General features: G+C 43.8%; 1 protein-coding gene across 2 annotated transcripts; it reads right to left on the bottom strand.

Annotated features, from left to right (window-relative positions):
- Window positions 1-4,176: 4,176 nt before the first annotated feature.
- Window positions 4,177-20,101, bottom strand: tmem170b (transmembrane protein 170B). 2 transcript variants are annotated; one of them, XR_009676156.1, is made up of 4 exons: window positions 19,629-20,101; window positions 11,204-11,374; window positions 4,726-8,178; window positions 4,177-4,625 (listed from the first exon to the last, which is right to left on the bottom strand). XR_009676156.1 is itself a non-coding variant. In XM_061059887.1 (3 exons), the coding sequence occupies exons 1-3, from the start codon at window positions 19,819-19,821 to the stop codon at window positions 8,048-8,050; spliced, it is 495 nt and encodes a 164-aa protein (XP_060915870.1). In that variant the 5' UTR covers window positions 19,822-20,101; the 3' UTR covers window positions 4,665-8,047. The 2 variants fall into 2 exon arrangements, 1 of the variants encoding a protein (XP_060915870.1); XM_061059887.1 differs by lacking the exon at window positions 4,177-4,625 and having other exon boundaries at window positions 4,665-8,178.
- Between the last annotated feature and the right edge of the window lie 1,033 nt (window positions 20,102-21,134).

Here is a 21,134-nt window from a genome sequence, read left to right as displayed (position 1 = left end):
GGTGGAGCCTGGCTTCAGGCGGTGTTTTGTGTGTTGTCTGTGCTTTATATACTGTACATTATGGACAACGGGAGTGAAGTCAGGCTGCACAAAGGCAGGGTCAATAATGTGAAGTGATCTGCCGGGGGTCAAAAGACTCGCCTGCTTCCAGTCATTGTGTCGGTGGTGTTTTTTTCAAAGCCGGCATGCGATCCCCCTTGTTCTGCACTCAGGCTCAACTCCTGAGTATTTCCTGAGAGGGAATCAATGAGACAATAGCAGCGAGTGGCTCAGCGGTCGGCATGAAGGGACGACTCGGAGAGGTCAGGGCGCTTCGCTTCATGACTACACGTTTGGATATGCAAAGTGGCTCCAGCTGTAAACAATCACTGCAAACAGTACAAATGTCAGAGGTAGAGGAAGTCTTTCAGGACGCTTTGTCTTTGAGTGTAACACGCCTCCCCTGAAAAGAGCTGTGACCTGAAGAGTCCAGCATCAGAGACATTATGATACCAAAGGTTTCATTTTTAAATCATGTACAATTCAATACGATATGAAGCTATACAATACATTACGATACAACACGATACAGTATGATATGAAATTATGCGAAACGATACAATGCAATATGATACGATACAAAATAGTGCAGTACGGTGAGATACGATAGGATATGACACAAAAAAATGATATAATACAATCGATTAATGAATTTACTTCAGATAAATAGTTGCTAGATAGATAGATGAATAATTGCTAACTGCTAGCTTAAAGGCTTTATATGTGATGTTTCACACTTAAATATGATATAAATCAAGTATATCCTCTGAAAATAACAAATGTTAAAATATATGTCTTAACTTTAAATGTAGATAGGGGTTACATAGATCGGGATAGGCAGTACTTTGAGGAAGAAAGACACTTAAATATCTCAATTAAACAGCCGTAAAATTGAACTAACAGCCTTGTGTACCTGACAGTGCTGACAATCAATACGACCAACATTGAGTTTGAAATTGAGTTTGGCTTTTTTTGTATGTATATCTGTATTTGTGGTTTTTAAAGAAGGTCTACTTCTTGTAAATAAACTATAACTTTAAAAATAAGCCTGGTGATAACCTTAAAGTCTTTCTATGTGATTTTTCACACTTAAATATAATATAAATCAAGTATATCCTCTGAAAATAACTCTGTGAGTCATGACTGTCTACAATGGGTGTAACACCCGAGTCCCACTGTCTGTGATGTTTTCAGAGTTTTCAGAGTCCTATCTTCACTTTGTTTACATCGCCTGGACGGCCGGCTGACTCCTCCCCTCGTGTATAAAAGTTGTTTAATTGAGGGACTAGAGAAAAGAAGAATAACATACTGTACTCACTGCTTAACTGTGTTTCTAGATCACGCTCATTTCAGGTAAATTTACATGCAGTGTGAAGATACGAGCATAATAAAGATCACTAGCATTAGCATGCTAACACAACAATGCAGCGCAAGTTGTTTTGGTTTCATGCTGGTGCTCAAGGGCGACATCTGCTGGATCAAAAAAATCACATATAAAGCCTTTAACAAGCTGGTTGGACTATTGATTATTCCTTCGATGTTAGCTAACCACGCTAATAAGTGTGATACTTTTGAGTTTATTCTGGACTCGACTGTATCTGTAAAATCAAATAATATTTAAAAAGGTTTGGGAAGACTGTGAGTGATGTTTCCAAAACCTCTACAGTGGTTTCTAAATGTAAGATTAGCACAATTTGTCGTTAAAGTGTCAGCAGATAGCAGCGATAACGTGTGATTTTCAGGTCACAAACATTATTGTCTCGGCTATCAGAACAGTTATGCATTATTCCGAGTTTACCAAACACTCGTAAATACCAAGGCCACGTTCCCCCTGGCCTCTTATGAAACACTTCCTGCCCTTGTGGCAGCCGCTGACCTCTTATCAGCTCCGCTCAGCTTCTTCTAGGTTATAAAACCAACGGCAGCGTCCTCAGAGCGCCTGATGTGTGGAAACCAGGAACACGGCCACAGGCTCTGCTCTGCACCATTAAGTAATAAAATAACAAAAAAAACCAAAACTGAGCGGTAACAACTCCAGGACCTTTGTTACTTTTAAATTCACAGGCGTGATTAAATTCCTTCACAGTTATTCATGGCCCTCGTCCTGCGTATCTCCACACAGCAAACACAGCTGACTCTGCTGAGGTTTGGATTTGAGTTACTAAAAGAAAACCTTGAGAAGAATTGCCGGCAGCCAAATCCTTTCAAGCCGAGGGGGGAAAGCACATCACACGGCTGGAATAGCGACAAAATGTCAAATCAGATATGAGAATAGAGACTTGTGTTTTGGGTACAATGAGAGTGTTTTTAGGAGGTCCTGCCCCGCCGTTATAACCACGAGGCATCACGTACCGCAAGCTTTTTTTAGGGTATCATACCACCGAATGAAAACAACCAACTTCCTCTCGCCCTCGGGGGCAGACAAAACAAATTTTGCTTATCTTAAAAAAAAAAAAAAAAAAAAAAAAGGTCTCTGCAGAGAGCACGTACTGCGCCTGATCGTGGGATATTTATGGCGAGGGCCTCCTCTCTGATGATGCGACCCGGTGCCACCAGGAGACGAGCCGTGACTGGAGATGACGCCCCCCCCCCCTCCCCTCCCTGAGGACAATAGAAGCACAGGAGGCGATGAATAATAATGTACACACACATAGTGGTGCTTTGTGGCGGCAGCCTGATGCTGTTTCTGATCGTAGTAACAAACACAGAGTGACTCATACTATGTTTCAGTTTTCACTGTTAGGAAAACGAGACGTCCATTTGGATTCATGATGGGTGAAATATTTTGCAAGACCAAAGCCAAGAGGGAAACTCTCGATCCATAACGAGAGGCCGATCCAAGGCCGGAGAGAGAGAGGGAGGGGGGGGGGGGGGGGGGGTTACTGTGGTCCTTCTCTCCTGAATAAACTTCCTGCTGACCTGAGCTCCATCACTACCGTCTCTACTTTTAAAGATTAAATCAAATCTATTCTCCCAAGCATACACATACAAATAGTTACTGTGTGATGGGCTGTGTGGTTATTGTATGCGCAGTATCTTTCTTTTGGTTTTAATTGCTTTGTGGTGTGTATGATTTTATTGGAAAAAATCAACAAGTACAACATTTAGATTCATCTAGAACCAATGAATGACAGAGTAGCTTGATTCTTGTCAGGGTCAGTTGTTGTTTTTTGTTTAGTGCAACTCAGAGCGCATATACAAATGAGACAGCGTGCCTCAGTTCGACAGGATGAAGCCAAAATATCCCAGTATATACCACACGTTGATATATTGTGAATTTACAGTTTTTTTTTAGGCAAAGCTAAACATCATCATCTTAAAACCAGCTGACATCTTTGGATTCATGACTGGCTTGTCACTGTGAGCCTGGCAGAGCTGCTTTTACGTTACGACTGCTGGTCAATCAAGCAGCGACCTCCGGGCTGAGAAATGAAGCTACTAGAAGAGACAAAAAATGCAGTTCCCAAAATGTCATCAATGATCACATATTCTGAACGTAAAGACGAATCTGCAAAGAAACAACGGCAGTAAAATGAATTCAATGATGCAAAATGTGAATCAAGTACAAAGTACCACAAAAATATACAATTCTTAATTAAATGTAATGACTTCTGTTATCAGCTCTAAATAAGGACAGACATTAATCCTTAATCATCGCTTGGTTTTTTAAATAACATATAATCTCTGATAAACAAAAGAGAATCTGCTTCATTCTTCACTTTAAGGCTGCTTGTGGCCACCATAACTGTTTCATAAGACCACAATGATACTGTAGCACTCAGCATATTTTCAGCCTAAAAGCCTATTCAGTGGAAAGTTAACATCTTGCAGCTCCTTCAAAAAAAAAAAACAACTTAAAGAACTGAAATGACTCTACTGAAAACGGACAGCGACAGAAACTCCTACTTTGACTTTTTATAAACTGATTTCATTTCGCAGACATTTTCTTACCTTACCTGAGGAAGCATTTCGATGCTCTTTCACCTCCATGTAATCGGAAAAAGGAGCGAGAACAGCTGACAGGAGCTGACAGAAAAGCTTAAGACTCATCCTCAATCTGTACGGAGAGAGATGTTTCAAAAAAACCACAAGGACACAGCGGAGGAGGAAAAGGAGATTTAGGAGAAACAAGAATGCAAAACATCGCTCCTGGGCTTTTAACTGCAAAAGATTTTTTTATTTCAACCGACTGTTGAGTATGTACAGGAGAACGTTTTGTACATAAATAGGCAATAGTTATAAATATCAGCGGCTCGGCTGGTACAAAATTAAAAAAGAACATATGGTACATTATGTACAAAGTGCCACTTTGGGTTATTGTACAACATTGTCTTGTTGGATTGTCCGTATTGTCCATTCACACGTTATCTGAGCTGCAGCGCTCACGCAGGTACACAGCAAGTATTCAGAGGAGGGGGGGGGGACAGGGGACAGGGGACAGGGGGGGGGGATGTGTGGCATGTGGACGTCAGAGGACAGAGGGGGGCAGCTTCAGGTTATGAGTGTTTGAAAGAGACGAGATTATTGAGCTGCAGTGTGATGGTGTTTCTAAAGTCTAGAAGGGATTATTAGTTGCTGGGTGTCTCCTTTAATATTTCAGTCACACACACACACACACACACACACACACACACACACACACACACACACACACACACACACACACACACACACACACACACACACACACACACACACACACACACACACACACACACACACACACACAGTCATCAGCGACTTAGACGGCTGCTGAATCACGGAGCGGGAAAAACAATATTCATCATGAGCGATCATCATGGCACTGGGTGTGAAGACTCCGACTGTGTGAAAACCAAAACACACTCTCTGGTTGGTTGTTTGTTTGTATCAGCTGTGATTCTCACTCTTCGTCTTCTTCTTCTTCTTCTTCTTCTTCTTCTGGTCGAGTTTTATTTTGTACACTACGTCTATATACAGCTCGGGATGTGCAGTAAGGACACTCAGCGTACGTCTTCAGTCCTGTTCTTGAAGTCTCTCGTTGGCAGGAAAAGTCATTTCTAACGCCTCAAATTAAAACGTTTCCATCACATTATGTAAGACATTGCTCAGTGGACTGCTTTCAATTAGGTCCTCAACCTCTCTGACACTTCAGAGGGGGGGAGGGGGGGGTTAAAGAATGTTAACAACCCCCCTCCTCCCTTTTTTAATGATAGAAAATAAATTAATCTCCTGTTATACTAACTACACATGGTTACAGCAGAAACAACACACACACATCACGTCTCCTAAGAAGCACACACACACATGCTCACACACACATGCTCACACACATGCTCACACACACACACACACATGTACGAACATGCAGAAACTGCCCCACAAACAGCTTCACAGAGATTTCATTGCTTGGACAGCAGGTGAGTCATCAGCAGCAGCTCACATTTGGTCCCTGAAATTGAGCTAAAACATTCAAACGGGCAGAGTGGACGATGTGCCGAGCGGTCAGTGGATTTAAAAAAAAAAAAAAAAAAGGGTTAACAGGTTGATTATTTCTGCTTATTTTTTACACTTTAAATTAGGGGCTTTAATTTCGTCTAGAAAACATTTTTATCATGTTAAATTTCTGTATCAAAACAGTCTGCACGCACTCTGTTTCACCATCCACAATCATCTCCCAAACAGTCTCTCTTCTTCTCTGTGCAATATCGCCCTCTTGTGTTCTGAGCTGGTACTGAAGGTGAGACGTGTCGATTACATAACCCTCATGACACACGCAGCACCTTTACAGCTACAAAACCACACAAACATCTACTTCATTGTCATCAAAGTCGTGTCCAGTGCTGTTTCAAGAAGTCTGGGGGGGGGGGGGGGACCGATGTGCAAACGCTTCTAAATCAAACTAATAAGAATCCGAGGCTGTGGTAACAGTAAAAATGAGACAAAGAGAATTAAATAAAGCTAGAAGTTGAGCATTACTTTGGTATTATAACCGGACTCTTCTCACCCTGTGTTCGAGCTGTGCACAAAAGAGAGAGAGGTGAATCTGGAGAACTTATGAGCCAAGTAATGAGCATTGAACTTCGATTAAAAAAAAAAAACACTCCAGTGCGTCGTCCTGTGAAGTCGCTGTTCTGAGTTCATTGCGGTAGCTTCAAGCACATTCTTCCACACTTGATCTCCAACAGGTTCTGTTTATGTGTACCGGACCGGGTCACAGCAGAGAAGTGTGATCGCACACATCGCTAAAAACAAGGCAGATTAATCTCAGTGCAATATGCAAAGTTAAAACTTAAGGAACATGGGTTGATAAATTAAATAAAAAAAGAAACAAAAAAAAAAAGAAGAGGGAGCCATAGAAGAATGGCCGTTAGAGCAGCAGAATCAGTCCGTCTGGGTGGCTCTCCATGGGGGGACTTTACTCTACGTCAGTGCAGACAATGTTCGTCGTACATCGGGCAAAGGAAGGCCGGATCCCAACATTGTTACCCTTTTTAAATACCAATACATCTCTCTTAAAACCCTGAATAAGAGGACCCTGATCCTGATCTCATGCAAACCAGAGCGGAATCAAACCTGAACGAGTCCGCTCCCCTGAGGGCTCGAACCAGGTCCTACTCCGTCTGCTATCAGTAAATACTCCGCCGAATTGGGAACGTGCTCGCTTTGCTTTGTTGTAGAGAGTTAGACGAGAAGAAGGGAGGGCTCTCTCATGTGAAAAAGATGAATCAGGAAAAGTTAGCTTAGCTTAGCACAAAGACTGGAAATGGGGAAAACAGTGACCCCTCTGTTAAAAGGTAACAAAATCCTCCGACACACAACTCGTTCTTTAACACCCGATTTCTCTGATGTTCAGAATGAAGCGTGAAAATGAAGATTCGCAACTTTTCCGCGTTTTTTGTTTTGGACCAATCGGGCACGAAGACGGTCAGTCGCAACAAACTGTGTAAAACTGAAAAAGCTGTTTTTGGGAGCAAACAAACAAACGTGTTAAAGGTGAGCCTTAGGTTCCGCTGGTATGTCGACGATGCTAAGCTAACTGTCTCGCTGGTTCATATTTATTTCACAGACATGAGAGGCGTCTTCTCAGCGGACTCTCGACGCCAAAACGAAAAACAAACAGCCTCGCGTCCCAACGTGTCACATGCTCCTTCGGCTCCGATGGGAGCTCTCGTTGGCACTCGATGAATCAATGTTTTCAAACCAAACGTGGTCGCTGGATGCTGGTTTTTTTCTCCTCCATGATTTCCCACCTCTTAGGCAAAGAGCTTCTCCAACTTTTACAAAGTGCAAGAATTCAGAGCCGCGTCGGGCTCAGAATCCGGATGGTGCGACTTTTTTGAATTCTTTAGGGGGGGGGGGGTGATGGTTGTGATCGTGAACGTTGTGGAGGAGAAGGAGGTGAGGCTGACGTGTGACACTGAGGAGGAAAATTGTGTTTTTTATTTTTGCTGATGAACACTGTTTGAACGCTCCTCAAACGCCATGTTCTTCTGATGGTCAGATCACCATGACAACTCGTATCTGCTGTTCTCCCCCCCCCCAACAACAAGTGCAACAGGAAGCCTTCTAGAGTCAGTGGCCACAAAGGCGTCTGGATGTCCAGAGAAGGCTGTTGGCACAAAGAAGTGATGGAGCTCTGGAAACACCCCAAACATGGCTTTCAAGTTCAGAAGCTGAGTATGGCGCCGGCTCCGCCCACTTCCTGCTCTCCTGCGTGAGGACAACCTGCCTGCACTGATTTTCCTCTACAATGCAGTGTGGCAGTAACAGAGCACAAACACAGGGTGGCGCTCTCTCTCTCTTTTCTCTCTCCTGCTTCCAGCCGCTCAAAAAAAAGGTCCAGAGAGCGATTTTCGCCTCCTCCTCCTCCTCTTCTTCTTCTTCTTCTTCTTCGTCGTCGTCGTCGTCTACAAACTCGGCCGCTTTTGAGCATCCAAAAGTCTCTGATTGGCTCGTTTCTCTCTCTCTCTCTCTCTCTCTCGCTCTCGTCTCAGCATTCGTCCTCGGCTCATCGGCAGGTTTTTCCTCACAGGGTGGCGAGGATTCTTGAGAAGGAGATGATGATGGACAGGGTGGTCTGGCCCACGCCGAACACCAACGCCTCCAGCGGTGCCATGTCCTTCCCCGCCACGCGGTAAACCCCCGCCACCGCCGCGCCTGAGAGGAGGGGGAGGGGGAGGGGGGGGGGGGGAGAAACACACAAACATCAGCAGTGTTGATACACAACGAGGGTAAACAGACGGGTCTGTCACAGCCTGTCACCGCTACTGCAGAGGACAAACTCATCCTCCCTCGTATCCTACATCCATCAGCAGAAGTTTACGACCCGAGTTCATTATTCTGCACCAAGAGTGTCAAAGTTTTTATTATAAAGAAGTCGTGGCGTTCTTGTGCGGCTCCACGCTGGGTCGTTATTTCGTTCGCAGCCACATACCGCGTTGCCCCCCCGTGTTTTGGTACGACACTTTGCTTCCTTGATAATTAATCCTAAACAGCATGAAGTGATGAGAGAGGAACGTTTAATGAATCTCTGATCCGTGAAGCAGAACAGAGCGGTTTTATTTGGTCGTAAACTATAAAAAAAAAAAAAAAAAGTCAACGGAGATAATCCAGATTTAAACGCCACATCAGCGTACTTTCCTCATCGGCTCCAGAACAAAAGAAATCCTTTGTAAACTTTTTTTTTTTAAATCTTAATCCCAAATGTTTGTTTTTCTGACACAAGATTTCCATTCACGCTTTTTGACTTTTCATTGGTTTGTAGTGGATGAGGCTCAGTGGGATGAAGGTGATGTCGTGTGTTTCTGTCAGTGTTGCCAGATGTACGATAACTCTCCTATTTGTACCATACATTTGGCCTTTTCTGCAATGTCCCCATAACCAAACATTGTATGTGATTTAAGAGCAACCAATCACATTCAGCAGCTAACCGACACGCCCACCGCTCTGCTGCCAGGCTCTAACGGCCAATCAGATCATCACCTGATGCCCTGCTCGCGCCTGTGGTTCGTTATGCAGCACAGACTGAAGAAAAAACAAACGTCACAACAACTTAAGATGATACTAGCTAAGCTACACAGGAAGCTGGAGACGGAGCACTTTGCAAACAATCAACACTTTAATAGTTTGATCTTTTTTTTTTTTTTTTTGCACTATGAAGTTTTTGTAGAGAAATGTGAAAGTTGGAGAAGTGTACAGATTCTGTGTTATATGTTCATAACTCTACACACAAACTGTCCTCAGAGGAAAATGTGGTCCCTGTAACACTGATAGAAGATAAAATGCTCTGTGAGAAGTTATGGTGGGGGGCCCACAGCAGTGAAACTGTAACTCTCCTGGTCGCTTTTTAGCTCCAAACAGTGTTACAGGGACTCATTTTTTTTCCTTTGAGTAAAGTTTGTGGATTTATTTCATTAAAGCATAGAATTGTTTCACTTCTCCAACTTTCAAATTTCACCACCAAAACTCCACAGTGCACCTTTAATGTGGGGTCAGGGCATAGTTTTAACATTTAGTCTTGTATTTAGGACGCGTCTCGTTTAAAAAAAAAATATATATACGATAATTTTAAGTTAAATAAGATAATTTTAAAGCTGCAGAACAATATTGCTGTATTTTCCATCTGGCAACACGGCCTCCAGTCGAGGTTTTAAAACGGCATTATCACACGAGAGGGAGTGTTATACTGAATATCAGCGCTGCCTTTATTCAGTCGAGCATCGAGCGATATGCTGAGTGTCAGATTTGATTAAATGTGAGATCGTCGCAGTAGTGCAGATATTCAGGAACATCACAACTGTGAGTGTGACATTACTTTCATACAACCAAACTCCTCTGAAGTAAAATCTTTTCTAGTTGCTTAAACGTTGAGAGCTCCTCTTTCCTCTGCTCAGCTGAGCTCTGTTGCCTCTTTCTCAGTCAGGCCGATGTTCACGCGCACGCTGACACTGAGGCGTGCGTGTGTGTGCTCACAGTCAACAAACGGTCCACTCTCACTGATTGCCGCACGTTAATTATAAACCGTCTGCTATTCTGGGGGCCGGCTTGAATCCGTGATGAAAAGTGATTCACTCGCTGAGCCCTGAAGAGCTCCTACGTTACTCTGGGTCTGATGAAGGGTCTATTTACACACACACACACACACACACACACACACACACACACACACACACACACACACACACACACACACACACACACACACACACACACACACACACACACACACACACACACACACACACACACACACACACACACACACACACACACACACACACACACACACACACTGTGTGTCTCACTCTGTCACAGCGAGGGGAAGGCAACAACGGATGACAAAGCAAGGGCTCGAATAAACAAACTGTGAATGTATTCAGACAAACAAATAAATACAAATAAATACAAATAAATACAAATAAATACAAATAAATACAGTGACCAGAGACAGAACGGACGGTTAAAATAAAAACACACAAAGTAACAGAAGAACCGGGATAAAATATGGATTCTTTCAGTTTGATGGGATGAGTTCATATAAACGATTTGATACAAATTGTAATTTAAAAAAAAGACCAAAGTGGGTTGATTCAAATTGAAATTTAGGAAGTTCTTTTGACCCGTTGTGATGATCATATTTTAAGACGGATGGTAACATCATGATGGATTCTATGGAGGCTAAAACGTCCCGTTATGAGGCTCATTCCTCAAACACTGCATCCTACAATTCCCAGAAATACAATTTTCAGTCTATAGTTGTGCGTCGGTCGTAGTTTATAGACACCCCCCCCCCACCCCCACCCCCACCCCTCCTGTCTCTCTTCAGCTGTTCTATCTAAGGTAAAAACTGCTAAAAAGTCTAACTTTAAAATCATCACCACATCTCTATGAAGGCCTAAATCTACCCCAAAACACTGATCATTAAATGTCTAACTATCTTTCTAAGTTGAAGCTTCCTGTGCTGCATGAAGAAGTCTGAAATCCTCCTCGTCTCTCTCAGTCCGCTCCTGTCCTCCTCTGTGTGACAGCAAAACACTAACTCTCTCCCTCTCTCTCTCTCTCTCGCTCTTCCTCCTTGTCACCTCCCCTCTTCTTCTTCTTCTTCTTCTTGGCTGACTGGATGTTGAGGTCAGTCTAAAAATAAAGGATTTAAATATAAGAAAAGTGAAGAAAGTGGACTTACTGGTGATGACCCCTCCTGAGAGCGAGGCCAGGAAACCGACGCTGACCAGCACCAGGGTGATGAGGCGGCCCCGCTTGTGGCGCTGCAGCATGACCAACATGAGCAGCCCGACCGCGCCGTGGACGAAGAGCGAGGAGAAGAGACACCACAGGAACACCCAGTACCACATCTCTGAGAGAGGAGGGGGGGGGGGGGGAGACACAACAAGATACAGAGAGAAAAAACATGAACATAAAACAAAGACAGACTAAACATCGAGACGAATCTCTCACTGCTGATTGGACAGCTCAGATTTAGGGAACTTTGTCTGGTCTAAGCAAGTCGCTCTTATCATGTCATTGCGATGATGCAAGAGTTATTTTAGGTTGGAATCTGTGCCTGTTAAGCAATTCTGCACTTTGCCTCTGCACTGTGCATTTTCACTTCATGTTTTCTGTATCGTCTTTTCTTTACCAAGTAAATGTGACTCTGCCCGCATTGACCGGGAAGTCAAATCAAATCAAGTAGTGGGATTACGGGAAATGTAGGATTCTGTTCCGGCTGCTCAATTATGACAAAAAAATCATTTTGACAATCATTTTTGTCAGCGACTTGAGCTCACGTTATCCGACACGATGAGTGCGTCATCGTGGCTCGAGCTGAACTAAGAGCCCTGATCTTATTACCAAGTCGTCAAAATACAGACGCTTTGACGGCGCGCTCTCGGGCATTCAGAAACAAGGCGCAACGAGGTTAACTCTGCACGGCACAGCTAAGTAACGTCAGTGTTAAAACCCACCAACAGCATCACTGGACCCTCTGACAAACTGCTTTTAGGGACGCAGTAAGAAGTCTGATTCTGATGATGGTTTCTTTTAGTTCCAACATCTAACCAGCAGACGGTCTATAGAGTGTGACAAAGGGAACCGGGATCTTAAGACCACCGTCCTACAGACAAAAAAACAACAACATAGTGGACCACCTCAAAGCAGCTGCCGAGGAAGTGTCTGATCCATTACTCGTTTAGAAGGGCAAAAAGACTACAAGAGAATTTAAAATGAAAATAACAATCCCTTGTGTTAAAGAAGGGGGGGGGGGGGGGGGGGGTTGGATTTATTTCACAAGATGAAATGAGAGCATCATCGCCAACAAGGAATGTGGCACCATAATGGTTTCAGCCTGATAATCTTGTTTTTCATTTTAATTGGAATCCTAAATCAGGATCGAAAAAATGGGAAATGTAGTTTATTGATGATCGGGGACTAAAATGAAGAAACACTGAGAATGTATTTATACAATCTGTCAATCACAAAGCAAAGATGGAGCGAAGACGATTGGTTAGAAAATAAAATAACTCCGCCTCCCTGCACAGGTAAGTATGCATCGCCCTTTTCAGGTTGCTACGGTTACGAGAGAAAGGCCGTCCCGCCCCGTGGACCCCTGGCTGATTTCCTGATGCGTTCTACAGATTTACTCATCCCAGAGCTCGTTTGAGAGCTACAGATCAGGTGAGGGAGGATTTCAATCCGCGGCCAACACTATCTCAGTCGGGGCTCATGAAGGAGGCAGCCGAGCGCGGTGATGGACCTGAGCCGGAGACGTATAAAACTGCTATAAGACATTAAGCAGGAAGATGTCGTGTGAAAGAAGAGATCATGGCATAGAGTTTGTGGACCTTCAGCTGGACTGAAAAGAAACGATTCCACTAGAAATGTTACGATACCTTCCTGATTCTGATTCCTCTACTTGAGTATTGGCTGATTCCAAGTACCCCTTTGATCGTAAGATTATTGGTCAAAAAAAAAACCTTAGTGATGACATTTTATAGATTTGCAAAACATGAAATCTCAGCAAGCTTGATCAGTTGAATGTTTATTAATTTTACACGATAATTCACCTGAAACTAGTTGATCTTTTTGGGCTGATATCCACAATGGTACAGATATTAATACTGGCAATGATAGTCGGAAAATACTCTTAAATCAGCATCCATAATTTGGTTATTATCAAACTGTTATGAACTGGATCACAGTTGATTATTTGAGGGGCTGGTTGACATTAATGAGTCAGTTATTATAACATGATAATGAGTTTTGGAGGGGTCCTGCATTCATACTGGAGTTGATATCAATACAGGCATTGATACTTGAAGAGCTCTAAATTCAACATTATTCATTTTACAATCATCACACGATCATTTGGTAATCTTGTTACAGTCATTGAAGTTATCAATATTCAAGACCAATTGAAAATCAACATTCATATTTAGTAGTTAGGTTGTCTGGCCGTGCACTTTGGATGGCCTTGTTGATGAAATGTGCTTTTTAAATAAACTCGCCTTGGCAGTGTAGGTTAAGTTGCAAACAAAAAACGCTGAATAAGCTCGTTTCCAAAGCTTGCAACAGACAACTATTATGCAAAGTGTAATTAAAGAAAAAATATTATCAAGCATCCCAACAAGGCCAAGGCCTCCTGATTAGTAAAAAAAAAAAAAAAAATAGAAAGTTGGACCACATAAGTCGTCGACCCCATTCAAAATCTCTCTCCCCCTCTTCCTCCTCAAGCCATCTCTTCGTCTTCCTTCCTGTCCGAACGAAAACAAGCTTCACTTTTAAAACAAAATTCTGTCCTCATCGTACTCTGACAACGAGGGGCCGCGCTTTGAACCACTGGGAGCAAACCGTGGGAGCAAAATGGAGCCAGCTGGCCCGGGGATTATTCTAGAAGAAAAGAGATAGGATGAGGGAAGGGGGAGGGGGGTAGGGGGGGTCCAGCATGGATGGGAAAGACCGATCCAAAAGCAAAGGAATGTTGTGGAAAAGAAAAAGCCTGTTCCCTTCTTAATGATAGGACGTAAACAGGAAGTGTGACATTGTTGTGTGGTGTAAACATCTGAAGACACAGAGGATCTCTCAGCCCAGCTCTTTAGCATATCCATCTACTGTGGCCGCTCCACAGTCGACTGAGCGCCTACATCTACTTATTGATCGGGTAATCAGCATGTCGAGGCGGCTGGAGAGCGACGTGACAGCACAGCGGCACAGCGGCTCTTTGTCCCGCATGACGGGGCGCGTCACACTGTTAGATCACCCACTGCTGTCGTCTCCACACAACCATCGCTGTCCATCTCACAGGAGGAGAGCGAGACACACAGTGACGGGACGAGGATACAAGGAGGATACAGGATGCAGGAGGAGACATTAGCTGCCCCCCCCCCCCCCCCCAAATCCTCGATCGTTCGCTCCCTGGTCCGTGACACACAAATCCATCCAAGGTCTGCCATCTTTGCTGATGTCTTAACAGTTTAAACAGGAAGAAGACTTGGAAACAAGAGGATAAAGGAGCTTAAACAAGACATCTTGTCTGTACTGGAATTTCACAGAGCCGCCATATCGCTCACTTCGTAAAAACAATCTACACGACTGGAACCAATAGAAGCATAGTCTTTTGGATTTTTACTTGTTTACTTGAGGATACTCAGAATATGAGTCCACCAAAGTCTTCATGTTTCAGAAACTTTTTCTTCCCCTTCCTTGGTTTTATTCCAAATGAATCTTGGTTTATTCAGGAAAATAATACAGCTATAGACTGCATTTAACAGCATTTATCATAATTAGTGATACTTAATGGTGGAGTCAGTAGAAATGTTTGTTGCAGCTTGGAATCACAACATTCAAACGGTGGCTCATCGTCTCCCTGAAGCGCTCACTCACTGCTTGTTCCTGCACTGCAAGCTACAACAAGTTAGCAGACGCTAACGCCCGTTGTTTGGCACCCGCCTGTCCAACAGAAATCAGGCGAAATCCGCAGGTAAAGGCAAACACGTGATTGTCATTGGCCTCACTGTGATTCAATTTTCTTTTTTTTGCAGCTACGTCCATGTATCGTATTTCCCTGGTTTGAATTTTGCCCAATCGCTGAATTGTATCCAAGTTAAAGATAAAGTCTCTAAGGCATTAACGCCTCTCTTTTATACATTTGATGCTGGTATGATGAAATATGTCCCAGTTGGTATTTAAGTCATTTATCCTCGTGCCTCTTCCTACAAATTTAGCGGGGAACGAAAGGGGGACCAGGGTTGTCAAATTAAAAGCACCCAGACATCCTTCATGGCTCTACTGGGATCCCTCATCAGGCCCTGGTCACACAGACTGGGCAGCTGTCGCTCAACTTAAGCCTGGACGGATTAACACAATGCTCAACATGGGAGCACGTCGGGCCAGCGGAGGATGTGTCCTACAAACTACACCACCATCAGGGCGGACGGAGGACCAGCGGCAGACAGCGCCAAACGATTTTAACTCAACTACAGAAGTGTCATATTCAACTTCGGTATTTTCTATTTGAAAGCAACAAACACTAAAACTGTAATGGGTGCTACTTTTAGATTTATCAATAATAAACAATTCAACTAAAGAACGTCTCAGATTGTTTTTCATTTTTTTCAAAATACCTCACAAAGAAATCACAAAGTTAACAACATTTCAAAACCTGAATACAACTCTGAGTGGCAGGATAATCAAATCCTGATCTTGTTATTTTCTTAACCTGGTGAGTATTTGTAGGAGCCTGACTGGCTGGGATCAACCTGGTTAAACTCTCAAATGGTATATCAAATTATTCTAATTACCTTTACCTTCACAAGCAACAACAACTATTTTCTTTTAATTTGAAAGAGCAGCATTGAAAACATATCAACGTCATATAAGACAGGCACAAACGCAGGCAAAGACTAGATCATTTTTATAATAATGAGTACTTGTATGGTCGATTGTTAATGCACATGTTGCAGAGTCACTTACATTAAAATGTTAAGACGTATACTTGCACACAAAGCAGTTCTGTAAATAAAATACAAAATTGTCATATTGGAACTTCCTCGTACATAAATGATCCGAAACCTAAAAAAAACACTAAACCCGAAACCACTAAAACTGATGGGCGGGGTCAGACACCAACGCCCGCTGAGAGCCAAATGTCAGTAAAATCTGTTTGTGGGGGATAAACGGCAACACTCAAAACCCTCTGTTTTAAAAAATGTCTGTTACTTTTCAAGATTTGAATTAACAACAAGATACAGAAATTGTTAATTCTAAAATGTTGTGGTGAAAATACTCGGCTGGTTATTTACTCCAGCTGATGAAAATGACTCCTGGCAGGTCATTGGTTACAGATGTTGGAAGCTGCCTTCACATGTAATTTCAGGGGACAGAAGCGCAGGTGGTTATGGCTCAGAAACACACCTATGAGGTGAGAGAAGCGCTCCCCTCGAGTGCTGTGTCATGTTCAGAGAGACACGAGTCAGAGCACGGCATTAACTTGCTGCTAATCCGCAACTACAGATCGAGGTCTTTGTCTGCACGGCAGCTTTAAAGCTCAACCGTCATCACTGGAGCATAAAAAATAAAAAAATAAAAAAAATCGGAGGATCATGATTTTTTAGTTGCTTGATAAGAGGTTCAGAGTTTCTCTTGCACAAGCACACAGAATGTGAACGAGTGGAAGTGGCGTGACTGCAGCCTCGCTCAGTGGGAGCTCTGCAGGGCGTTGAGTTCATCCATCAGCAGGAAGTATGATGGATTCCTCCCAGTATAGGTTGACATTGAGAGGTGGGATATGGCCGGCTGGTTGTAATAAAGCTGGAGCTGTGTTGACCTACACTGCAAAGGGAGTTCAGTGGTCCCAGATTAACACATGACACGCTTGAATGTTTTACAGATTTTGTTGTTGGATTTTAATCTTTTCAAAGGAGCAATATGTAACTGTCATGTAGCATTTAAAATTGGTATTGCAGTCCACGTTCAAAACATTGTAGAGATCTCTCACCGCCCCGCCTCTCACCGATATTTCTCCTAGTTTTGCCACATTTCTGGTCTTACAAGAATAAAGCCAAGGCTTTTAAGGTTATATTTGAACCAGTTCGCTTGCCAGCTTCCAATCGCTGCATGCCGCCGCTATCCGTTTGACGCGATAACTGGTCTCATATCAGGCAAACTAAGGGGCGTCCAAAATGGGTTTGTGGGGTGCCTTGAAACCGCCTACCTTCACTGCTCAAAAACCCATTTAGCTACACCAGTAGAGTATGTTTTTACGACTATCAAACTGATGCTAATAGCGTTAAACAATAAACAAGATTTTTTTTGCTCTCTTCTAGCTTTGTTTTTGGTCTCCACCAACTCCTCAGAGAAATATCTGTCTCTTCAGCTTCACAACCACTTTTTGGCAAGCCAGCAAATCAAATTGAAGCAGGTAACCCGAACAAACATGTTATCGTTTTGTTCCTAAACTTTACTACACTGCAACTATTTCACGACATCACCAAGAAGCAACCTCTTCTTGAGCCAGGCTAGCTGTGAAAACCCTGGAAGTCACACATAGGAGCGTGGCTGAGCGGACTGATGGATCGTAGCCGCTTGTCAGGACGCTTAAGGCCCGCCTCAGCTCCAGCTCTTTGCCTGTTTCTTGGTCGACTGAAAGCTAACTTGAGACAGCAATTCCAATATGGTGACAGCCATTTACTGTATGGGCTTTCAAAGTCCGCTTCAGAAACCAATGGGCGACATCACTGAGACTATGATCATGTTTTATACAGTCTATGGTTGCCACATGTTTCTTGTGCCAAGGTATGAGGACTTGATATGTTTTGAACTGTCCAATAAGAGTTGGTCCACTGAAATACAATGTCATTGTATATTGTACAAGTTGTTCAAGGGGAGTAAGACCTAACTTGTCTCTGGAAAGGTTCATTATCATTTTGAGTGAACCAACCTTTTAAAGACTTGTAGAGACAGAGTTTGCATACTTGTTTTTTATACTAGTACTGACGTGCTTTCTTGCATTCATATCCGCAATCAATCACCAAATGCTCCTTTTATGGTTTGCTGAAGTGAAACTGCTGCGAGGACACAAATAATAAACAGGAAATCCATTTGTTAAGGCAACTCCCAAGAGCCCAAGAGAGAGGGCAAGAGCGGGCTGACGTCTCCTGAAAGTTAACATCTGCTCCCGGAGTTCACTGTTCTTGTTGTTCACGGCTCACACGCTGACCTCACTTATGTCTCAGGAGGTTGTTTCTCACCTGCTTGATGAACTATGGGGTCGAGGGGGGGGGGGTGGGGGTGGGGGGGGCAGCAGTTTGGTGCACACATCACTCACTTCAGTCCGTGCATCAGCTTCTCGCAGCTTTTTCGACCCGCCGCTGCAGCTCTGCTTCCGCGAAACTTCTACAAGTGCCGCGGCTTCCCGCTGAGTCAGCATCGTTAACCACCTTCTTCTCATGTTCCTGCTCGATGCGTTTCTCAACACAGGATGTCAGCGGGCATTTCATAAGATGGGTCTGTGCCAACTCGGCCGTGACCCCCCCCCCCCCCCCCCCCACATCTGACTCTCACTCTGCAGGGAACGCCTATAATCTCGTGTTTATACGACATCCCAGTTTAACCCTTAATATCCGCTTCATCACACATTCGGAGGTGAAAAAAAAAAAAGAGGAAGAACGTTAAAACAGATGGTGGCCAGCAATTTTGTTGCGTCAAGTGCGTGCTGAGGAAGTTTGGCCCACACACCTCTCTTCTTTTTTTTTTTTTTTTATTATTTCATGGGAGCATGACTGATGGTGTTCCAACCCAAATTGAAAATTAGAAAATGTGTGTAATCACATTGACCAGATGAAGAAACATCCATTGTGGCAACACTGTCAATCATGTCCACATAAAACAAAAGACGAGGCAACAAGAAAAAAAAGCTTCTTTTGGTGAAGAGCTGACAATTCAACGATCAGTGTGCATCACTATGTTCTGACCACAAAGCTGTCCCCTCCCATTTCCAAACTACTATGAGACCAGCATTGATTTTACTCATCCTCACTAATGCTGGAGTCTAGACCATCCCAGACAAGATATCCTGCTGCACAGAGTTGATGGTGCTGTCTCTTAATTGCCCCTTCATCATCATAACTGAACTGCGAGGTGAAGAAAAAAAAAAAAAAAAGAAGGAGCAAAAAGAAAAAGAGCCACTTAATTTACTCCACAGTCAATAACGCGTTCACGCAGCAGAAAGATTAATTAGCCGCATGTTGTGATTATTTTCATGTCATCCACTGACTCCTCGGGCGTGGACAGATGGGGTGGCATTTTTTTTTTTTTTAATAGCTGGAATTCACCAGCTGGGGGCGAGGTGGTGGTGGGGGGGGGGGGGGGGGGGGGGGGGGGGGGCTCTGAGGTGGTACCCCCCTTTTCATGGGACCAGCTCTGCCCTTTCCTGCTCACTAAGCATGTGAGATGTAATATCACACATGCTTTAAAATGGACGCGCGACCGGTGCAGGCAAAATCAAACTGTCCAGTATTATAGAGGCTACACACTGATTGTGATGACTCGTGTGTGTGTGTGTGTGTGTGTGTGTGTGTGTGTGTGTGAACATGAAAACAGCATTCATTCCCGCATACCTGTGAAGTGCTGCAGCGTCGTGCCTTGCACCCAAAGGCTCAGCACTTGCTGCACCGACAGATTTACAGAATAATCCCTGTTCGTTGTCATGTTTCTGCCGCCTCTGCCGCTGCCGCTGCCGCCGCCGCCGCCGCCGCCCGGGTTCGCACCCCTCTTTATCGAATAGCTGTACTTGGCTTTAGACGAAGGCATGGAGGAGACCGGGGTGGCATGGGGATGTGTGGCGGCTCTCCCCGGCGCGGCTCGCCTCTACCGGTGCCTCTGTTTCGGCTTGACGTCCGTCTCCGCTGCGGGAAGGGAAGGGCCGCTGACTGGTCGCTTCATCCTCGGTGGCGTCGGTGGCGGCTGTGTGGAGGCCATGATGAGGATGGCAGCCGGAGCGCAGGCAGGCAGGCAGACGCACGGTCGGCTCGTCCTACATCGGCTAGCCCGGCTACATAACCCCTTAAAGGGCCAGTCGCCTGCTTTGTGAAGGAGGGGAGGGGAGGGGGTTGGTGGGGGGGGGGTCTACAGTTTACGTTGACACATCTCCGGTATACTGACGTCGCTTCATGAATGGGGAACAAAAGAGAGGACAGCGGCGTGTGCGCAGGAAATGTGCGCAGTGGAATGTAGTGTCATCAACGCAAAAATGAACCAATTTTGATCGATAGTAATGCTGTAAATCCAGTAAAAGTCACACTAATAACAACACCGTTTTTGTTTTTCATTCGGTTTGGATTAGTTTAAAAAAAAAAAAGTATAATAATAATAATAATTAATTTTTATTATCAACAGTCGTCCGTTGATCCGCAGCCAAACAATGTGGTTGCTAAGCGACAGATAACCTATAGAACCGTTATGTGTCAGCACAGGTGGAAAAGGCATTATTTGTGCTATGGAAATGAAAACGCTGTATGCCTGATATCCATACTTCATAGTAAAACATTACTAATCACTTATTTCATGTTTATTACACCTTTATGGTTTCAATAAATCACAAATGTTAACACCACAGTCAAAATGAGTAAGTGCCAGACTCTGCTGGGGCGTTGCCCACATGGACGGATGGAGGCAGGAGCTCTCCGTGGTGCTGATTGGCTCCTGCTACGTCACCAAAAAACCGCCTGATAAAATAATAAATAATGTCACAGGGTGCATTTGAGAATAAAACCAAACAGTACAGATGGAGTGGAATTGAATACACAGCAGCCTTTTTTCATTTTTCATAGAGCAACCATTCAAGACATCATGTGCTAACTGAACTGCTGTCAGTCCCTGTAGGATGATAACCTGAGAACAAATGAAAGCTATTTTAAAAAATCGTGAAGCTTAACACTTGTCTGACACATTATTCTCACACGGTTAAAGCTTGAGAAAAAAAAGACAAAAAAAAGTGAGACGTTTGAAAAGCAGTGAGGGGACCTGAGAGTTACGTAGATACAAAATGTTCTGGTGCATTTCTCTGAGGAGTTTGGTATTTTAAGAAGTGTCCCAGTTCAGGAGGTACGAGGGTGAGGAATTTG

Source organism: Labrus mixtus, chromosome 16, assembly GCF_963584025.1.
Source record: "Labrus mixtus chromosome 16, fLabMix1.1, whole genome shotgun sequence".
In the NCBI taxonomy this organism is placed as follows: domain Eukaryota; kingdom Metazoa; phylum Chordata; class Actinopteri; order Labriformes; family Labridae; genus Labrus; species Labrus mixtus.
The sequence above is the reverse complement of the archived record's forward strand: the minus strand, read 5'-3'. Positions and strand labels throughout refer to the sequence as shown.